Source organism: Gorilla gorilla, chromosome 23 (assembly GCF_029281585.2).
Source record: "Gorilla gorilla gorilla isolate KB3781 chromosome 23, NHGRI_mGorGor1-v2.1_pri, whole genome shotgun sequence".
Taxonomy (NCBI): Eukaryota; Metazoa; Chordata; class Mammalia; order Primates; family Hominidae; genus Gorilla; species Gorilla gorilla.
In genome coordinates, this window is record NC_086018.1 from 25,931,355 (window position 1) to 25,954,213 (window position 22,859).

The 22,859-nt window shown below is 40.1% G+C and overlaps 1 protein-coding gene and 1 long non-coding RNA gene across 3 annotated transcripts in view; one reads left to right on the forward strand and one right to left on the reverse strand.

Annotated features, from left to right (window-relative positions):
* Positions 1–996, reverse strand: part of PITPNB (phosphatidylinositol transfer protein beta) — a 67,833-nt gene extending 66,837 nt beyond the window's left edge. For both annotated transcript variants that reach the window (XM_004063217.4, XM_055374081.2), the window contains exon 1: positions 906–996. In XM_004063217.4, coding sequence (XP_004063265.1) covers positions 906–925 — 20 coding nt within the window. In that variant the 5' untranslated portion in view covers positions 926–996. The remainder of the gene's footprint in view (positions 1–905) is intronic.
* LOC134758232 (uncharacterized) lies at positions 975–7,682 on the forward strand. The gene is made up of 2 exons (XR_010133190.1): positions 975–1,280; positions 3,817–7,682. It is a non-coding gene; the product is annotated as an uncharacterized lncRNA (long non-coding RNA).
* Positions 7,683–22,859: the final 15,177 nt, after the last annotated feature.

Sequence of the window (22,859 nt, forward strand, 5' to 3'; positions counted from 1 at the left end):
AAATTAAGCCAAAAATATTTCTAAGAATTTAAAATGAAGAATTTGAAAACCAACGAATGGGCCATACTCGACCTCCCTAGCTGCCCAAAGGATGCTGACGACACGAACCAGCTGCGACAGACGAACATTCAAAGGCAAGCAGATTTCCGTAATGTTTACAGTCCTTGCCAGTAGGAAAAGCCGTGACTTTTCAACAAAATCACTTGGCCAGTCGGATGCACCTCGAAATCCCTCCATTTGACAGAGCACGTGTTAACTTCTAAGAAAGTAGGTGGGGCCCGGGATGTCACCTCATCTTAAAACATGCGGAAACCAAAAAGAGAAAAGGCTCTCCCGTCAAGTCAGCGGAGCTGCCCAGGAAAGCAGAGGCTTTCCGGAATCCCGGCTCCACCACGAACTTCAAGGCGCCAACGTCCCACCGCGAGTCCTGACACGAGGGCTGCCTTCAACCGGCAAGCCCATCTCCCGCTGGTTACCAGGGGACTCCACCCCGGACGACAAATCACAGTCAGAACCAACATGTCTCTCCCACCCTCGGACTGCGGCTCCTTCCCACCGGCGGGCCTGGGGGTGGGCCCAGACCCAGCCTGGGGGTGGGGGGTTGGGGAGAAGGCGGGTCCCAGCGGAAACTCCCGGCCGCGCCTTCCCGAGCCATGCGCTCCGGCCGGGACCCAGCCGCCTTCGCCCCGGGGAAGGGAGAGGCCGTGTTACCACAGCAATGCCTGGAGGGCCGAGGGGCGCACTCGCTGAGGGGCTTCGAAGGGGCCGGGGTAGGGAGGGGGCGCCCGCAGGGAGGGGCTGACACAGGGCTGACTCCGATTTAGGAATATCCTGCCACTTCTCCATCAACAAATCTCCCATCACTGCCGTCCCACGGCCTCGCTCGCGCCCACAGACCCACTCACAATTCCTTGATCAGCACCATCTTCCCGGAACCCCCTCACAGCTGCCGCCGATACCACCGCCGCCGCCGCCGCTACCGCCTCTCACAGCGCCTGCGCGACCCCGCCTCCCTGCCGCCCCCGAGCCACCGTCGCGCCTGCGTGCTTACACCCTTCCGCCGCGACCAGTCGCGTCAGCGCGCGAGGGGACCTAGCTCCGCCCAGTTTCGTGCCCCACCCCGGGCACACGAGGCCTCGACTGCGGTTGCGCAGCCTGCCGAAGAGCGTGTGGCTTCTACTGCGGCTGCGCAAGCTCGACGCGCGCACTCTTGTCTGCTTACGAGGGCTCCTCCCTTCAGCTTTGGTCCCTCGGGGCGTCTGGGCAGCCTACGCTTTCCGGTGAGTTTTCCAGTTGGTTCTTTGGAAGCCGTTTTGCGGTGACTGGTTTTCTGCTGTCTCTTACTGCTTCGAGTCAGGGCCCACCTCCTTGACCGACACCTCACCTCCATAGTCCACATAAAAGACTCCTGACAGGTTCTGGCGGCAGCCGACGCCAGCTTCTGTTCTCCTCCCCAGCCCTTGGCAGCTCAGGTTCCGCGGGAGGATGTTCACCTGCTTCGCGGTCTCGTGGAGGTCCACCGCGGCGGAGAATCCTAAACCTCACCTGTGACTCGGCAGGATGAGCGGCCAGCACTCCCGACGGAGGCCCTCTGGGGGAAAAGAGGCCCTTGGCCTCGAGACCCAGGAAAGCGGGCTGTTCAGGAGTTGGTTCGCGCAGTTACAGCGAAAGCGCCGTGGGCCTCAAAGCCGCAGCCCGGAGGTCGCTGGCTTGCTCTGTGCCAGACACGGTTCTAGGCAGTGGGGATGCATCTAGAAGCAGACACAGTCCCTGTTCTCAAGAAGCTCACAGTCTAGAGGAGACAACTCAGTTGGAAAGAAAGCAGGGAGAATTTGGGGTGGTGGGGAAGTGCTATGCTATGAATACAGTGGAGTACTGGGAGAAGCAGAGGACTCAAGACAGGGGCTGTCTTAGGAAGTGCTATGCTATGAATACAGTGGAGTACTGGGAGAAGCAGAGGACTCAAGACAGGGGCTGTCTTAGGAGGCGGTGTTTGAGCCTAGCCTGTTAGGATGTGAGGGGCATTCCAGTTGGAGGGAAATATGACCTGAGGATGGAGTAAGTTTAGGGTGTTCAAGGATCAGCTAGAGGGCAGATGTGGCCAGAACATCCTAAGTGAGGGTGGGAAATGAGCTGGGACCAACTGGATCACTAGGCCATAGTAAAGAATTTGCCTTCTAAGAACCATGAGAACATGTTGAAAGGCTATTAAGACGATTAAAATATCACGAAAACATTTTTGTATAAACATCTGGTGTATCTGATAGTGGAATACATCTGTGGAGTTAGGGCTGCCTCCAAAAAAATAATGGAAATGAACTGACTCAGTGACTCCCACGGACTGCCTTAGGAGAAAGTTTCTGGAATGTCGAAACTTCCAGAAACTTTCTCCTAAGGCAGTCCCTGGGAGTCACCGAGTTTCTCTTATGTGTGACTAGTGCTAGTTATTGTGAGGGCAGAGATTTAAGGAAATACACGCTCTTTCTTGCAAGAGTTGAGAAGCTTAGAATCCGCTTTGTTGATTGGACATTGGATTTTATGCCAAGTACTGTGCTAAGTAATGGAGATATTTTATCTCATTTCACCCTTAGAACATTATGAGATGTATTTTAGCATGTTTTAGGAGGGGGAATAAAATGAGATTGAGGGAGCTATGTTAAGTGACTTGTACTAGCTTGTTTGCAGAGCCAGGTTTCAAGTCCAGATTTTAAAAACTTCAAGGTCTGGTCCATTTATTTCACTAATTTCCTAGATGAAAGTGAAGTTGGGGCGTGCAAACCATCTTTATGACAAATAATTATTCTCAATTATGGAAAGGAGACTAAAGTCAAATTCTAGAAGATATTTAGAAAAATTAAGGGATTGAGTACTATAAATCTGTATGCTTAGGGAGTGTTCTTTAAAGTCTAAGGAGGCAATATTAAAATTAATTGCCAAATTTATGTGGTATGGAGTCATTGTATGTTGTAATCTCTCCCCACGTTATGCTTGTTGAAAAATATAACTTTTTAAACGTTGCAGATAAATTTATGGTTGACATGCTTTATCATTAAGAAACATGAGGACATTTTACGTAATTTCTCTAATTTTTGAAGTCTCCCACAAGTGTTCACTAGTTCTTTTGTCTGCATAACACAATTCTTCTCATAGATAGTACTCAGATGTTTGTGAAATAAACGAGACAGTATGCTGGATGGAGCATACCTCCAAACCAGTATACAATATAGACGGTGCCTCCCTTTCCTATTGTTTAAAAAAATTATTTGATGATGATACTTGTTCAAGTATAGTAAGGCAGACTTTATTCAGGACCTTCAAAATAAGTATACGGACCACTGTAATGGGATTTTGTAGTGGGGGAAAGAGATTGGGCTCAACTGTGAACATAGCATAGGCAAGTAAGAATTTATAGCCAAGGAGCAAGATAGTTGGGGGTAGGGCGATCAGTGGATGGAAAATTATTAAGAGGACACATCAGGGAGATTCTGGCTTAAGTAACCTAACATAATTCTTGCTGAAGACGTGATCAGACATCATCTGGGGAATGGTGGAGGATGAAGAACAGATACCAAGGATTGGGGAGGTTCTTGTTAAAACTAGATTTTTTAACTGTTGCACAGATAAGCCTATGCTTGACTAAAGTTTGGTCGGGAGTGTATCTTTGTCACAATCAAAAGATTCGTATTAAAATACTCAATTGAGAAACAAGGATAGATAAAGTAACCGGTTTAGATGTATTTATTGACGGAAAGATTAGGTTGCTGGAAAACATGAAATCTATATAATAAAATAATCCTACATTACATCTATTTACAGGATAAAAACGGCAGAATGAAAGAATTATGAGTGGGACTAGAGAATAGGAAAGACACGAACCAACGCCCAAAATGAGAAAGAAGGACATATAAAGAAAAAGACAAATACAAGTGAAAAAAATAGACTAATGGATTAACGTCCCTGTTGTGTGACATTTTCTTGTATGACAGCTGAAGATGTTGAACCCTATGGTGCATTTTTGCAAATAGTGTATGAAGTGGGTTGTAAGTTTTACCAGTAATTGTCTATAGATACAAAAAGGAGCCAACCTCTTTTTTTTCTTTTAGTGTGATGTTCCTTGTTCTATCTTCGAACTCTCAAAGGTAGCCTTTACACAGATGTTCAAACTAATTCTACCAGTGTCATATGTCTACCAATCTCATTACTTCCCTTGTATGTACTTCTAGAGCAAAGAGCTCATTACAGTAAGAATGATGGTAAATTTTACTGAGGCAAACAAAGATTTCTGAACGCGAGCAGTGTGTGTGAAATGCTTATGCACTAGCTGATAGCATAACTCTGGTCAAAGAAATTTGGTCACTGAAATATTATAATTGAACTTAGCCCCTAAAGTAGCTGTTCTTAACCTGGAATCTGAAGAACGGCCTGTTGGCGCTCCCAGGGAATTTGTGAACCACTGAAATTATATACATAATTTGATGTCTGTGTACTGTGTACATTTATTTTTCTTACTTTTTTTTGAGATGGAGTTTCGCTCTGTTGCCCAGGCTGGAGTGCAGTGGCACCACCTCAGCTCACTGTAAGCTCCGCCTCCTGGGTTCACACCATTCTCCTGCCTCAGCCTCCCAAGTAGCTGGGACTACAGGTGCCCACCACCATGCCCGGCTAATTTTTTGTATTTTTAGTAGAGATGGAGTTTCACCATGTTAGCCAGGATGGTCTCAATCTCCTGACCTCGTGATCCGCCTGCCTTGGCCTCCCAAAGTGCTGGAATTACAGGTGTGAGCCACCGTGCCCGGCCCTGTTTTTTCTTTTTTCTTTCTTTTTTTTTTTTTTTTTGAGACTGGAGTTTTGCTCTTGTTGCCCAGGCTGGAGTGCAATGGCACGATCTCGGCTTACTGCAACCTCCGCCCCCTGAGTTCAAGCTATTCTGCCTCAGCCTCCCGAGTAACTGGGATTACAGGCACCTGCCATCACGCCCAGCTAAATTTCTTTTGTATTTAGTGGAGGCGAGGTTTCACCATGTTGATCAGGCTGATCTTGAACGCCCGACCTCAGGTGATCCAGCCGCCTTGGCCTCCCAAAGTGCTGGGGTTACAGGCGTGAGCCACCGCTCCCGGCTCATGTGTACATTTATCTAAGGGAGAGGTTTGTAGCTTTCATTTGCCTTGCTTTCTCTGCGTTTTGCCATCCCATTTCTTTTTATCTTCTGCACATTCCAGAATGATCTTGATTGAGGATCTTTCTATGAAAACTAGAAGTATTCCCAAGAATGCTTTAATTTTGTTAAATATCAGGGCGTAGGTTATAATATTGTATCACTCTGGGACGGACAGGGTTAGGCTTTGGAGTAGAAAGACCCTAGCCTCAATCCTGCACTTTCTCTGCCACTTACTGTTCTGAACCTTGAGAAAATGACTTAATCTCTCAGAGATTCAGTTTACACTGAAACTCAGTTTTACACATCTGAAAAAAGAGGACTATTAATATCTGCAACAGATTTAAGGACTAACAAATATGAAGTATATAAAGCACCTATGTTATCTACTTTACTGGATACATAAGTGTTCAGTGAATGGGAACCATTTAAAAGCTTACAAAAAGCAGGAACAGTAATTGAAGATATCAATCTATAGAGTAACCACTATGTTTATTCATTATTTGTTACTCTAATACTTGCATAAGAACGTATATGTGCATTCATGCGTGTATACATATTGGCCATCATTACCTTTTGTCTGTTGTGTATAATACAGATTCTTGTTCTTCTGTGTCATCACCAACATGTAATATTGTCAGAATTTTTATTTTTTGTCAGTTTATTGGTTTTAAAACTCTTATCTTGTGTTCACTTTGCATTCCTTGCAGGTTGAGGATGTTTTGTTTTCTGGTCTTAGTCTCATTCTTCTTTTTCCTATTGGTCTTGTTCTTTTCTTTTTGATTTGTAGGGTATATTAGGATGGTGCAAAAGTAATTGAGGTTTTTGCATCGTTGAAATTTGTCATTTGATACTGGAATACCCTCTTAAACCTTCTTAAATGTGGTTATGTTATACATCATTTTAATGGGCATTTCTGACTTTGTTTTTTTTTTGCTAATGACTTATTACTTGCTGTTTATATTTATTTTAGACTATGGAAATGATATTAGACAAAAAGCAACTTCAAGTGATTTTCTTATTTGAGTTCAAAATGGGTCATAATGCAGCAGAGATAACTTGAAACATGAACAGTGCATTTGGCCCAGGAACTACTAACGAACATATAGGGCAGCTGTGATTCAAGAAGTTTTGCAAAGGAGACTAGAGCCTTGAATATGAGGAACACAGTGGCCAGCCATTGGAAGTTGACAACAACTAATTGAGAGCAATTGTTGAAGCTGATCCTCTTACAGCTATGCAGGAAGTTGCCTAAGAACTCAACGTCGACCAATCTATGGTCGTTTGGCATTTGAAGCAAATTGGAAAGGTGAGAAAGCTCAATAAGTGGGTGCCTCATGAGCTGAGCAAAAATTTTTAAAATCGTCATTTTGAAGTGTCATCATCTGTGCAACAACAACAAACCATTTCTCAATCAGATTGTGACGTGCAACGAAAAGTGGATTTTATATGACAACCAGTGATGACCAGTTCAGTGGTTGGACTGAGAAGCTGCAAAGCACTTCCCAAAGCCAAACTTGCACCAAAGAAAGGTCATGGTCACTGTTTGGTGCTCTGCTGCCATTCTGATGCACTACAACTTTCTGAATCCCAGCGAAACCATTACATCAGAGATGTATGCTCAGCAAATTGATGAGGTGCACCGAAAACTGAAACACCTGCTGCTGGCATAGATCCACAGAAAGGGTCCAATTCTTTTCTTTTCTTTTTTTTTTTCCGAGACATAGTCTCACTCTGTCACCCAGGCTGGAGTGCAGTGGTTCAGTTTCGGCTCACTGCAACCTCTGCCTCCCAGGTTCAAACAATTCTACCTCGCCCTCCCGAGTACCTCAAATTGCAGGCACCTGCCACCATGCCTGGCTAATTTTTGTATTTTTAGTAGAAGCAGGGTTTCACTATGTTGGCCAGGCTAGTCTCGAACTCCTGACCTCAAGTGATCCACCCGCCTCAGCCTCCCAAAGTGCTGGGATTACAGGCGTGAGTCACTGCGCCTAGCAGGTCCCAATTCTTCTCCATGATAATGCCCAACTGCATGTTGCACAACCAGTGCTTCAGAAGTTGAAGGAATTGGTCTATGAAATTTTGCCTCATCTGCCAGATTCACCTGACTTCTTGCAAACCAACTACCACTTCTTGAAGCATCTTGACAGGTTTTTGCAGGTGAAATGCTTCCACACCAGCAGGAAGCAGAAAAATGCTTTCCAAGAGTTTGTTGAATCCAGAAGCATGGATGTTTATGCTGCAGGAATAAACAAATTTATTTCTCGTTGGCAAAAATGTGTTGATTGTAATGGTTCCTATTTTGATTAATAAAGATGTGTTTGAGCCTAGTTAATGATTTAAAATTAATGGTCCAAAAATGCAATTACTTTTGCACCACCACTAACACACACACACACACCTACACATTCTGGATTTGAATTCCATGTTGATTATGTGCACTTGGAATATTTCTTTTCCATCTGTGGATTGTTCTGTCACTTATTTTCTTTAATAAATGGGTTTCTGAACCTCTGTTGTATTGACATTTTGGGTCAGATTATTCTTTGCTGTGTAGGCTGTTCTATGCCTTGTAGGATGTTCAGCAACATCCCTGGCCTCTATTGGCCAGGTGCCGGTAGTACCCCTCCAGTCATGACAATCAGCAGTGTTTCCAGACATTGCCTAGTTTCTCCTGGGGGGCACAATTGCCCTTAGTTGAGAACCACTGGTTATAGTGACTTTGTTGTGCAGTTATCCTGCTAACATTTTTTTATTATATGCCAGACAAGCCTTAAGTGTGTCATATGAACTAATCCTAACTCATTTACTCATCACAACAATATATGATGTAGATATTATTGTCCCTATTTTAAAGAGGAGAAATCTTATGTCCTCTAATATGCAGAAAATGTTAACTTTACCAAGCTATAACTTACATATAAAATGCACCTATTTGAAGTGTACAGCTGTAGGGTTTTGTTAAAGGTATACTCAGACTTCTCTAGAGTTTCATATCATTTATCATATAGTGCTTTTTGTATCTTCTAGCATAATGGTTCTGAGATTCCTGAATGTGTGTCATTCAGACCTTTTCATTGCTCAGTGGTATTCCTTTGTGTGGATATATCAGAAATTTTTTATCCGTTTACCTAGTGATGGATTTTTCAGTGCTATACAGTTTTTGGTCATGATAAAGTTGCCATGACTAGATGTATAGATGTCTTTCTGTGGATATATGTTTTCATTTCTGTTGGATTATAAGGTAAGTGTATGTTTGGGAGAAGTGGCCAACAATTTACAAAGTGGTGGTACCATTTTGCATTCCCAGCAGCAATGCGTGAGAGTCCAGTTACTCCACATCCTCATCAACACATTTTAGCCACTCTAGTGGAAATGTGGTATCTCATTGTAGTTAAATTTGCAGTTCTCTGAAAACTAATGATGTTGAGCACTTTTTCATGTACTTATTGGTCATTTGTACATGTTTTGTCAAGTAACTATTCAACTCTTGCCCATTTTCAAATTGTTCTTTTTCTGTTTTTGAGTTGGAAGAGTTATTTGAATATCCTACATATAAGTCCTTTCTCAGATGTTTGTGTTATGAGTATTTCCTCCCAGTCAGCTGCTTGCCTTTTCATCTTAGTGGTATATTTCAAACAGCAGAAATTTTAAGTTCTGATGAAGTCTAGTTTCTCATTTTGTTTTATGGTTCATGCTTTCTGTGTACTTCCTGAGAAATCTTTGCCTAAGCCAGAGGCACAAAGATTCTTATTTTACTGTGTTTTCTTCTACAAGTTTTAAAGTTTTGGCTCTTACATTTAGGTCTGTGAGCCATTTCAAATAAGTTTTGGTGTATATGTGAGGTAAGAATCAAGTTTGATTTTTTTTTTGCATATGTATATCCAATTGTAGCCCCCATTATTAAAAAGACATTTCCTTTACTCATTAGTTGAAAATCAGTTGACTGTGTGTATGCGGGTCTATTTCAGGAGAGTGTTCTGTTCCATTGGTCAATATGTTTATGTAATACCACACTGCTTTGATTACTATAGCTATATAGTAAGTCTTGAAATCAGGTGGTTTATTTCCTCCAGTTTCTACATTTTCAAAATTGTTTTGGCTCTTCTAGGATTTCATTTCATTAATTTGTTTAAAAAAGAACCCTGGTGGAATTTTTATGGGACTTTTCATTCAATCTGTAGAACAATTGGGAAGAATTGAAATCTTAATATTGAATCTTTATAAATGGTATATCTCTTCATTTATTTAGATCTTCAATGTTTCTCGGCTCTTGGCAGCATTTTGTAGCTTACAGGGTATAGGCTTTGCAAATATTTTGCTTTATCCTTAAGTATTTTGTGGTTTTTTTAAAAAAATTGTAATTTTTAAAAATTCCTCAAGTATTGATAATATGTAAAGATAGACTTGATTCTTGTTTATTCCCCTTGCTGGACTCATTTGTTACAAGAGTGGTTTTGTGTGTTTTATAAGATTTTCTATATAACAGTCTCTGAGTAAAGACAGTTTCATGTTTTTTTCCAATCTTTATGATTTTTATTCTTTTCCTTTATGGCACTGGTTAAGAACTCTAATACTGTTGCTGTAAGTGGTGAAATCAGTTTATTGATCTTTTTTTTCCCACCAGCCCATGTAGAGAAAGTTTACCAATTGGATAGATGTTTTTACCTCGTTCTTTGATTTTTCTCTACTTATTTTCAATTTGATTGATTTTTACCTTTTATTACTTACCTCTGCCTAGTTAGTTTTGGTTTAATTTTTTCTATTTTTAGCTTTAAGATAGAAGCCCATATCATTGCTTTTAGACTTTCTTCTCAAATATAAGCATTTAAACCTATAAATTCATCTCTAAGTTCTGGTTTAGCTGCATTTATATTTTTATGTTTTCATTGTCATTCAATTCAAAGTATTTTCTAATTTTTTTTTAACTTTGGACTATTTGGAAGTATATTAATTACCAAATATTTCAATATTCTCCACATTTTAAAGTTTCAGTTTAATTTGCTTACAGTCCAAGAATATACCCTGTATGATTTTAATCATTTCAAATTTATTGAAACTTATAATCTAGTTTGTTCTTGCTTTGTGTATTTTGAGGTTTTGTTAGTAGATCCCTACACCTGTAGGACTTTTATGTCTTCTTGATGAATTATCCTCATTATAGTTGTGGCATACTTCCCTTTATCCTTGATAATATTCCTTGTTCTGAAGCCTATTTTGCCTGATATTAACGTAGAGTTTCAGCTTTCTTATGATTTGTGTTTGCATAGTAGGTATCTTGTTATTCCTTTTAACCTTTTTGTCATTGTAGTGATAGTAATTTGTACACAACATATAGTTGGACCTTGCTTTTTAATCCAGTCTGATACTGGACCTTTTAAGTAGAATGTTAGGCCATTTATATTTAATATAGTTATAAAATGGTTGGGTTAAATCTACCAATTTTTTAATGTTTACTGTAGAGCTTATAAGATGTATCTGTAACTTTACCACAGTCTACCTTTAACCCTTTTCTTAGAAAAAAAAAAAAAAAAAAGATGCAGCTCACTGCCAGCACTCATTTAATTTTACATAAACATGCTTTTTGAGGATGAACCAAATCTGATTTCCAATGTGAAAATAAAATATAAAAACTGTTCTTGGAGTTATTTCTAAATAGAACTAACATCAGAATTGTGTGAATCATTAGAATCATCTATTTCAGAAAAATTGGATTTATCAAATTTTTGGCCAACAACTGTTCAAGAACTATGTTAACATCACTCATAGGAATGCTATGTATTCTAGGATTTGACATTTTCAGTGATTGAGAATTACTATATTTTATAAATGGAAATACCACTACTAAAAACAGAATGCTATAAATAGAATGATGTCTTTTGTTTCCGGAGTCAATATTACTAGAGCAATGCAACAATAATTATAAAAGTGAGATATTTTGTGGCAAAGGTATCTCACGGTAAACTCTGTAGCTACAAGTGCTGCCAGCAGGTATTCTTGGGGCAAATGGGAAAAGGGTTAAATGGAATTAAACTGTTTCACATAAAATGTAAGAAAGAAGAGTATACTTTCATCTCTCGTCTTGTTTTTACAATCTCACAAAACATCATTATTTTGCTTTAAAACAGTCAGTTATTGGCCGAGCACAGTGGCTCACGCCTGTAATCCCAGCACTTTGGGAGGCCGAGGCAGGTGGATCACTTGAGGTCAGGAGTTCGAGACCAACCTGGCCAACAGGGTGAAGCCCCGTCTCTACTAAAAATACAGAAATTAGTCAGGCATGGTGGCACATGGCTGTAATCCCAGCTACTGGGGAGGCTGTGGCAGGAGAATTGCTTGAACCCGGGAGGCGGAGGTTGCAGTGAGCCAAGATCATGTCATTGCACTCCAGCCTGGGCAAAGAAGTGAGACTCTGTCTCAAAAAAAAAAAAAAAGAAAAGAAAAAAAGTCAATTATCAACCAGGTACAATTTTCATGCCTGTAATCCCAGCACTTTGGGAGGCCAAGGCGGGAGGATCACTTGAGGCCAGGAGTTTGAGACCAGCCTGGGCAATATAGCGAGACCCTATCTTTCAAAAATTTTTTAAATAAAACTGAGAAAATAGTATTTTCTATTCTCTTGCTAACATTTGTTCAATATTTACTTTATGCTGGGTATTCTAAGTGCTTGGCATGATTTAATACATTTAATCTTGTAAGCAAACACATGATGTAGGTACTACTATCTATTTTACAGTTAAGCAAAGTGAGAGACAGCTAATTAACCCAAATTTAGTCAACTAGCTGGAATGTGAACCCAGCCAGTCTGGTACCAGAGCCTGAGTTTTTAACCACTTTGCTATACTGCCTTCCTAAATTGGCCATGACCTCCAGTATAGTTTCAAGCAGAACATATAAAAGTAGGCGTTTTTTTTTTTAAGAGACAGGATCTCCCTTTTTCACCTAGGCTAGAGTGCAGTGGCGTGATGGTAGCTCACTCCAGCCTCAAATTCCTGGACTCAAGGGATCCTCCCACTTCAGCCTCCTGAGTAGCTGGGACTACAGGCATGTACCACCCCACCTGGCTAATTTTAAAACTTTTTTTTTTTATTACATGGGGTCTCACTGTGTTGCCCAGGTTGGTCAAACTCCTGGCCTCAAGTGATCCTCCCTCCTTGGTATCCGAGAGTGCTGGGAATATAGGTAAGAGCCACCATGCTGGACTGGACTGGCATACTTATCTTGATCTTGACTTTAAGATGCTTCCAGAATCTAAGTATGTTTGCTACAGGTTTTTGGTAGCTGCCCTTTATTAGATTAAGGCTGTTTTCTTCCTAGTTTGAGTTTTTGTCATGTTCAGTATTGAATTTTGTGAAATGCTTTTCAGTGTTGAAATAATCATGTTCTGCTTTGTTCTGTTCGTGTAATCTATTCCATGACTAGATTTTCTGATGTTGAGCCATCCTTGGATTTTCAGAATAAACCTTAGCCAGTCATCATTTATGTTATTTTTTATTTTCCATTGGTCAGCTGTGATGTTAGGGTAGATTTGCTCAATAGTTCAGGAAATTAAAATTATGAAGCTGAGACAGATTTACGAATAGTACTGATTTTAATTTCAAATAATAGATGAATGGCTTATTAGCTGGCTTAAAATGAAGATGGCCTATGTAAGATATATCACTAATTTTATTTGAGAAGTCTTCTTAAAGCACTTATTTTTGAATAGATAAGACAATCACATTTCATAATTCAAATTGTATAAAGGAATGTGTACAGTGATACCCCTCTTCCATTCCTATCTCGACACCTCCAGAAACCAATATTACCAGTTTTTTTGTCCTGGAGATTTTGCATATATAAGCAAATATATTTATTTTCTTTGTCCCTCTTTAAAAAAAAGAAAGAACATGAATTGCAGTATACACGCTATTCTGCATCCTGCAGTTTTTCTTGATCTTGAGGAATGTATGAGACAAGGTTCAGTCAGAGAAGTGGAGCTACTATGTGTGTTAAGACATATGGCATTTATCAAATGAATTGGCCTTTACTCAGTTGTGGGAGTTGCTGAAGAAATGAAGGTCCAGAAGGGAAAGGTGGAGAATGAGAGGAGTCACTAACCAGGCTTTCTGAAGGATTAGTGTGGTGAACAAGTCAGAGCTTGTTAGGGAAATCTGGGAAACAGGCACATCCAGCTGCTGAGGTGAGACTGCAGAAAGGATAGTATGCTTTCAATAAGAGCAGGATGTGAAATGGAGGAGAGTGGGGACAATCTAAAGCTTTCCACATACCTTTGTGAGTGTCCATCACTATCCTAATCCTGAAATCTTCATTGAGTCATGGCTGTTGCATTGTTCCTGCCTTCTAAAATCTTGTGCAAATTCCTCTTGGCCAAATCTTACTCAGAGCCATACAAGGAAGGGGATTCTGGAAAACAGTTCCAAGCTTAACTTTACTAACCCAGCACAGTTCAGCACCAAGAGCATGCCGTATTGATATGTAAAGGCAGCTTTATCCCCCTGCCCTTTTTTTTATTGTGGTAAAATACACATAACATAAAACTTACCATCTTAGCGATTTTTAAGTGTACAATTCAGTGGTTTTAAATACATTCATCATATTGTGCAACTGTTACCATCCATCTCCAGAATTCTTTTCATCTTGTAAAACAAATTTTGTGCCCATTAACAATAATTCCCCGTTATAAGTAGAATCACAGCATTTGTCTTTTTGTGACTGGCTTATTTCACTTAGCATAATGTCCTCAAGGGTCACCCATTTTGTAGTGTTTTGCAGAATATCTTTCCTTTCTAAGTTTGAGTACGATTCCATTGTGTGAATATACCACATTTTGCTTATCCACTCACACATGGATGGACACTTAGCCTGCTTCCACATATTACCAATTACAAATAATGCTGCCATAAACATGGGTGCACAAATATCTCTCTGAGACTCTGATTTCAATTTTGGGGTATATATCTGGAAGGAGAATTGCTGAATCATAAGGTAATTCTATTTTTAATTTTTTGAGGAATCGCCGTACTGTTTTCCCCAGTGGCTGTTGCCATTTTACATTCCCACCAGCATGATGGGGGTATGGATTACTCCACATCCTTGCCAACACTTATTTCTGTTTTTTTGATAGTAGCCATACCAGTGGTTGAGAGGTAGCATCTCTCATAGTTTTGATTTGCATTTCTGAAATGAACAGTGATGTTGAGCATCTTTTCATTGCTTTTTGGCCATTTGCTTATCTTTGGAGAAATGTGCATTCAAGACCTTTGCCCATTTTTAGTCAAGTTTTTTTTTTAATTGTGGAATTCTCTATTCTGGATATTGTTCCCTTATCAGATATATTATAAATATTTTCTGCCATTCTGTTGCATTTTTACTGTATTGTAGTTTTTAAATTTTATAAAATCCAGTATGTTTCTTTTTTGTTTCGTTGCCTGTGCCTTTGGCATCATACCCAATAAGTTATTGCCAAATCCAGTGTCGTCACACATGTAGGCAATTATACATTTCAGGTTTTGTTTGTTTTTGTTTTTTTTTTTTTTGAGACGGAGTCTTGCTCTGTCACCCAGGCTGGAATGCAGTGGCGCAATCTTGGCTCACTGCAACCTCCGCCTCCCAGGTTCAAGCAATTCTCCTGGCTCAGCCTCCCGAGTAGCTGGGACTACAGGTGTGTGCCACCATGCCTGGCTAATTTTTTTTATTTTTAGGAGAGACGGGGTTTCACTGTGTTAGCCAGGATGGTCTTGATCTCCTGACCTCGTGATCCACCCGCCTCAGCCTCCCAAAGTGCTGGGATTACAAGCGTGAGCCACCACACCTGGCCTTTTTGTTTGTTTTTTTTTAAGAGATGGGGTCTCACCCTGTCACACAGGCTGGAGTATAGTGGTGCAATTATAGCTCACTGTAATTTGAACTCCTGGACTAAAGTGGTCCTCTTGCCTCAGCCTCCAAAATAGCTGGGACTGTATTTGGGACTACAGGCGTTTGCCACTATACCCAGTTAATTGTTTTTGTTGTTCTTTTGTTTTGTTTGCTTTTTGTAGAGCCAGGATCTTGTATTGCCCAGTATTGCCTTGAACTCCTGGCCTCAAGCAATTCTCCCATGTCAGCCTCCCAAAGCACTGGAATTATAGGCATGAGTCATGGTGCCTGTCTCATTTTAACTTAATTTTTGTATAGGGTATTAGGTAAGGATCCAGCTTCATTTTTCACCTGTGGATATCCAGTTTTCCCAATGCCATTTGTTGAAAATTCTGTCTTTTCCTCATTGAATGGTATTAGATAAAAATTATTTGACCGTATAGGCAAGGGTGTATTTCTGGGCATTCTGTTGTGTATATGCAGTGTGATTTAAATTGTCTCCTGTTGGTACCCACTTAGGCTATATTCAATAGTTGCTATTATCAGAGTCCTGCAGTAAATACTCGTTTACATAGATCATTTCATGTAATGTATAAGTGTAACTATAAGAGAAATTTCTGAAAGTGGAATTGTTAAAGGGTAAGTTTAACATATTGCAGTTTTTACATATTTTGTCTAGTTTTCCTTTAAACTGTACTAGTATACACTTCCACACACAATATATGAGAGTACCCATTTCCCCAAACTCTTCAACATCGTATTTTCAAACATTGTTTAAAACCTTTTGGTTGTATGATATAGTACTGTAAGAAACACACTCACCCATCCAAACCCGAAGAATGGACTTAGAGGCACGAAGAACAGCGGAAGTGAGACTTTAATAACGATCTTGCAAGGTCGGGTGTCTGAGCAGGTACATCCAGGGAAGTCACAACAGGTAATTTATCTCCTAGCACACAAGTCCCTCCACCAGTTCTGCATTGGTTGAGTACTATGGGGTTACAATTTTCCAAGACGTTGCCTAAGTTTCATTATCCCCCTTATAAGGTTATACCCCATCCCTTTCCCTGCTTAAGTTTCGATTTCCTGATAACGAAACTTTCTTTCCTTTTATGGGCTGAACCCTCCTCTACATTCTGTTTGCTTATTGTGACCTAGGTGCATTAGCCAGGCATTTTGTCACATTTGCAGGCTAGCTGCCAATATTTAGATTTATCATGCCTTGAAAATTGACCATTTAAAATGTTTTCTTACTGTACAAATACAAAAAAGTTACATAAAACGAATTAGTTACTGTAGGGAGATCAATAGTTGTTACCTCCACCAGGTCAAGAAATAGACCTTTGCCAGTCTTTCCATAAGTCCTTCATGTACTGTGTTCTAGTCACAATTCCCTCTTCTCTAAAAGTAACTGCCTAGCCAGGTATGGTAGCTCATGTCTGTAATCCCAGAACTTTGGGAGGCCAAAGAGGGAGGATCACTTGAGCCCAGAAGTTCAAGACTAGCCTGGGCAACATGGTGGGACCCCATCTCTACAAAAAATAAAAAAAAATTATCTGGGTGTGGTGGCATATGCCTGTAGTATCAGCCACCTGAGACAGGAGGATGGTTTGAGTCCAGGAGGTCCAGGCTGCAGTAAGCAGTGATGGCGGCCACTGCACTCCAGCCTGGGTGGCAGAGTGAGACTCTGTCTCGAAAAGTAACTGCCTCCTTGACTTTCATGGGAATCACTTCCTTCATGCTTTTGATCACCCTACTGTGTAGCTCCTAAACTCTATAGTTTCTTTTTTGTTTGTTTTAACCTACATGTAAACCTGTTCTTTCACCCCACTCTCCCACCTACCATACAACTTGTTGAGGAAATTGAATTGTTTGATAGAATTCTCTGCACTCTGGATTTTGCTGCTGTTAGATCTTATTATGGTTTGGCTGTGTCCCAACTAAAATCTCATCTTAAATTCCCACGTGTTGTGGGAGGGACCTGGTGGGAGATAATTGAATCATGGGGATAGGTCTTTCTCGTGCTGTTCTCCTGATAGTGAGTCTCATGAGATACAATGGTTTTATAAGGGGGAGTTTCCCTACATGAGCTCTCTTCTCTTGCCACCACCATGTAAGAAGTGCCTTTTGCTTTCCGCCATGATTGTGAGGCCTCCCCAGCCATGTGGAGTTGTAAGTCCATTAAACCTCTTTCTTTTGTAAATTGCCCAGTGTCAGGTATGTCCTTATCAGCATCCTGAAAACAGACTTATACACATCTACAGGCTTGACTAGGTCCAGTTGGAATATTTTTGGTAAACTTATTTCATAGGTGGTAATGTGTTCTGTGAAAACACATATATATAGCCAAGACAATGGGAAAATTAAAAAAAGAACAACACATGTATATTGTCTCTTTGTGGTGATAGCAACCATTACTGCTAAATCCTTAGCTCCATTAATTTATTATGGAATGGAAAATGGAGTCATTCCTAATCATTTCTTAATTTATTGGCTGGAATATTTCTGCAAAGAGAAGCTGGTCATTTACTAGTGCAATTTATATAAGAAAGGCAGAATAGACCCTTGATTTTTGTCCCATTATTTACCAGTTCTCAAATGCAAATGTTTCCTGTTATCCTCAAAAGGTGATCAGTTACTGTTTCTTAATGTGGACTTAAACAAATCTGAAATACCGATGTCAATTTCACTTACTGCTCTTATTGCTCAGAATGTTCTATCTTTGGCCAGTTGAATCCCTTCAAATTGTCTCCTGAATCCTGCTGATGTGTTCCTGGTAAGTAGTCTTTGACAGCTTCATTGGTATAACAAGATCTAGCACAAAAGCTTATCTCATATATTTTCTGCCGTTCCAGACTGGAATCAGCCATTTTACCAAGAAAGTTGGGTTTCTTTTACTGGCAAATAGTACTTCAAGAGCACAGTCTTATGTAAGGTAAGTCATGGCTTCTGGATTTGTAATTGTTTTTAGGCCTTTTTAGTTGCTAGGGCGAAAAAATTTTGTACACTTAAATATATAGATAATGTGTAGGGATATCGATTATATAAATATGACAGGAACACTTAATGTATTATGTGCATACAGTTGACCCTTGAGCAACATGGATTTGAACTGCACAGATCCACTTATATGTGGATTTTTTTTCAATAAATATATTGGAAAATTTTTTGGAGATTCACAATGATTAAAAAAAAAAAAAAACACTTGGCCGGGCGTGGTGGCTCACGCCTGTAATCCCAGCACTCTGGGGGGCCGAGGCAGGCGGATCACGAGGTCAGGAGATCGAGACCATCCTGGCTAACATGGTGAAACCCCATCTCTACTAAAAATACAAAAAAATTAGGTGTGGTGGCACGCGCCTGTGGTTCCCAGCTACTTGGGAGGCTGAGGCAGGAGAATGGCATGAACCCGGGAGGCGGAGCTTGCAGTGAGCTGAGATCACACCACTGCACTCCAGCCTGGGCAACAGAGCAAAACTCCGTCTCAAAAAAAAAAACAAAACTTGCAGACTGTGTAGTCTAGAAATATTGAAAAAATTAAGAAGTTTAGTACGTCATAATGCATAAAATGTGGGTATTAGTCCATTGTATCATTACTGCCATAAGATATACACAAATCTATCATAAAAAGCTAACATGTATTAAAATTTATACACACACACACAGATCATACATGATGCCATTTGCAGTTGAGAGAAATGTAAACAAAGATGCAGTAATAAATCATAACTGCCTAAAGTTAGCTGTAGTACATACTGTGCTACTGTGACAATTTTGTAGCTACCTCTTATCTTTATTGGTGTGAGCTCAAGTGTTGTATCTTTAAAATGTAATGCTAATCATCTCCATGTGAGCAGTGTGTCCCAGTAAATTGCATATCATAGTAAAAAGTTATGCCTTGTGGTTCTCTAGTATTTTTTTTATTGTATTTGGTGTAATACTGTAAACTTTGAGTAACACATTGCAAAGTACCACTAGTGATGCTGGAAGGGTTCCCAAGAAGCAGGAAAAAGTCATGACATTATAAGAAAAAGGTGTATTGCTTGATGAGTACTGTAGATTGAGCTCTGCAACTGTAGTTGCCCACCATTTCAGACATATACTTCATTTTGTGACATAAACATATGGTATCAGTAAATACATTACTAATATTTTCTGTGCCTAACTTTATTGTAAGAATACAGTACATAATACAGCATAAGAATACAGTAAAATATATGTTAGTTATCAGTAAGGATTCTGGTCAGCAGTAGGCTGTTAATAGTTAAGTTTGCAGAGAGTCAAAAGTAATATTAACAAATGGATTTTTGACTGCACAGGGGCTGGCACCCCTATTCCTAGAGTTATCTAAGAGTCAACTATAAAATTTATGTATCATCTAAATATGTGACTTAACATATTTTGTTATAAATAAGTATTATGTACAAATAGACTAAGCATACAAATTATAAAGTATATAAAAATAGCCTTTTTAAAGATGAAGTACCTTATGACTTTATACTGACTTCTAACTGAAGTCTAAGACCTCGTAATTTTTTACTCAACCTCTTTTATATCTTCACCTTCTTTCCCCAACACTGAGAATCCTAGTCCCTTCTAAAGAACCACAATCTTGGATTTCTCCATTCCCCATCCTCCTTACAGTTCTCTTCCACAAAATTCTATAAACGCTCAGCTTCATTATTTTCCATAATTTAAAGGACCAGAATTTTTGTAGCTAAATTATTTATTTGTGTGCTTTGAGACATACTAACTTAAAATCATAGAAGTTTTAAAGCTGTAAAGGGTGTAGGAAATAATCGCTTTAGGTTTTCCCAACTTGGAAGAGCAGTGCCACTTAGAATAAATAGCCTGGGGGATCTTAGCAAGCTGGAGTGAAGGCAGAGAGATCAGCTGTAATGTTTTACATCCATGCATTTAGGTTTTCTTTTTTTCATTCAGGAAACATTCATAGAAGCCCTCGTGTATTCTAGGTGCTGATGACACTTTCATCCACAAAGGATGCAGATCACTCAGTATGTGTTGAAGGAAATTTTTATTTATTTTTGAAATGGATGTTGAATTTTCCACATCTCATATTTTATGGTAGAATGTGGCAGTATTGTGAGATTCAGGTAGTACTTTACAAAGAGGGACAAGTGATGCTTAGAGAATAGAAGCTTGAGATGGTTTTTTATTTTTATTTTTCCTGGAGGACTATGCTGAGATGAATAACCTCCGTGATCTTGTGGCTGTATGGTTGATGCTGCTTCTGTGGCTAGATCTAGGTCAGGCTTACCTGGACTGGACTCAAAGACCATGTCATTTTTGTTGTATGTACACATCTTTTAAAGACTGGTGATCATCCTCATATATGCATCTGTACCAGCTCCCCCTCTTGGCTATGTCTATTAATACCCACATGTTACACAGTACTGGGAAGAATATTGGCTTTGGAGCCAGGAAAACTGGCTGCACCATTTATAGTATCTGAGACCTATCTTTGATATAGTAATAATATATACTTTAAAGATTAAATTATTTAAAGCATATTCCCATTACCTTGGGAGGCCAAGGCGGGTGGATCACTTGAGGGCAGGAGTTTGAGACCAGCCTAGTCAACGTGGTGAAACCCCATCTCTACTAAAAAATGCAAACAAAATTAGCCAGGTGTGGTGGCACATGCCTGTAGTCCCAGCTACTTGGGAGGCTGAGGCACAAGAAATTGCTTGAACCCGGGAGGCAGAGGTTGCAGTGAGCCTAGATAATGCCACTGCACTCCAGCCTGGGTGACAGAGTGAGACCTTGTCTCAAAAAAAAAAAAAAAAGCGCACATATAGCATATATAGGCACCATACAAAAGCTAGTTTTCTACTCATTGTCTTATGTTCCATATCTTTTTTTGTTTGTTTGTTTGGAGACAGGGTCACTGCAACAGGGTCACTGAATCCCAGGTTCAAGCGATTCTCCTGCCTCAGCCTCCCAAGTAGCTGAGACTACAGATGTGTGCCACCACACCAAGCTAATTTTTGTGTTTTTAGTAGAGATAGGGTTTCACCATGTTGGCCAGGGCAGTCTCAAACTCCTGGCCTTAGGTGATCTGCCGGCCTCAGCCTCCCAAACTGCTAGGATTAGAGGTGTGAGCCACCGTGTCTGGTGTATTTTCCATATCTGAAGAGATGTTAATTACTCTCACTTCCTCTTCCCTCTAACTAGGATTTTCTTTGTCGAGTTTCTCATATACCTTTCTTTTCTGTTTGCATGGATACCATCTAATCCATTTCACCCTAATCCTTAATCTCATGAATGAACTGTTGTCATATATTGCAGTAGTAGAGATGAGTGTTTGTTCTGTCTCTTTTTATTCACATTTAAGAATTCTGGCCCCACACAGTGGCTCATGCCTGTAATTCCAACACTTTGGGAGGCCACGGTGGAAGAGTTGCTTGAAGCCAGGACTTCAAGGCCAGCCTGGCCAACATAGTGAGACCCTGTCTCTACAAAAAATAAGAATAAAATTAGCTGGTCATGGTAGCACACACCTGTAATCCAGCCACTGAAGAGGTTGAGGCAGGAGGGTCACGTTTGCCCAGGAGTAGGAGACTGCAGTGAGCAATGATCGCACCACTGCACTCCAGGCCAGGTGACAGAGCAAGACCCTGTTTTGGGGGTGTGGGGGAGGAAGTACTTCTGACATAAGAGGTAAAAGACTAATATAATGAACATCTGTGTGCATAATAGCTAAGAAATAAAACATTTCCAGTAAAAGTGAAGCCCCCATGCTTACCTACCTGATTGCATCTCTCTCTCCCATTTCCTTCCCCCTCCTGCAAGTTTCACAATCCTGAATTATTTTAGATTAAGCTATCATTTCAAAATTAATACATGTCCCTGGCTGGCCATGGTGGCTCACACCTGTAATCCCAGTACTTTGGGAGGCCATGGCAGGCAGATTGCTTGAGGCCGGGAGTTTGAGACCTGCCTGGCCAACATGGCGAAACCCCATCTCTACTAAAAATATAAAAATTAGCCAGGCGTCATGGTGCGTGCCTGTAATCCCAGCTACTTGGGAGGCTGAGGCCCAAGAGTCACTTGAACCCAGGAGGCAGAGGGTGCAGTGAGCCGAGATCACGCCACTGCACTCCAGCCTGGGTGACAGAGCAAGACTGTCTCAAAAGCAAACAAAAGTAACACATGTCTCTGTCCTGAGGTCATAAAGATATTCCATATTCTAAAAGTTTTAAGTTTCACATTTTATATTTGGGTCTTTATCTGGATTTACTTTTTGTGTTTTTTCCCCCACACGTATAACAAATAGTCTTAGCACTACTTATTGAACAGTCTATCCTCTGACATAATATACTAACTTGACATATATCAATTTTTTCCAGGTTCTCTGTGATATTTTTATAAATATTCCTATTTTTGAAAACAATCTGTTTTCTCTCATTTTTGAATGCAGTACTCCATCTATAACTGCTAGGTCAAGTTTATTGTGTTTGAATACTCTACCTTCTTAGTGATTTTGTGTGTGTATATACTTGATACAACAGTAACTGAAAGAGATGTGTTAAAATTTCTCAGTACAGTGACTGATGTGGTTTTTATTCTTGTTCTGTTTTTTTGCCATATATTTTCAAGACTGTGCTATTAGTGTGTAAAAAGTAGAACTTTCATATGTTTCAGGTTAATTGATCTTAGATGCCATGCCTCTCAAGATATGTTTTTGTCTTATGTCTGATATTCAGGGAGCTGTACCAAGTTGTTTTGGGTCAGAATTCTCCTGGGATATCTTTTTTCTTCACCTTTTTAAACTCCTTTATTATAAAAACAATGTTACCATATGCAAAACTAGAAGAGTGTAATG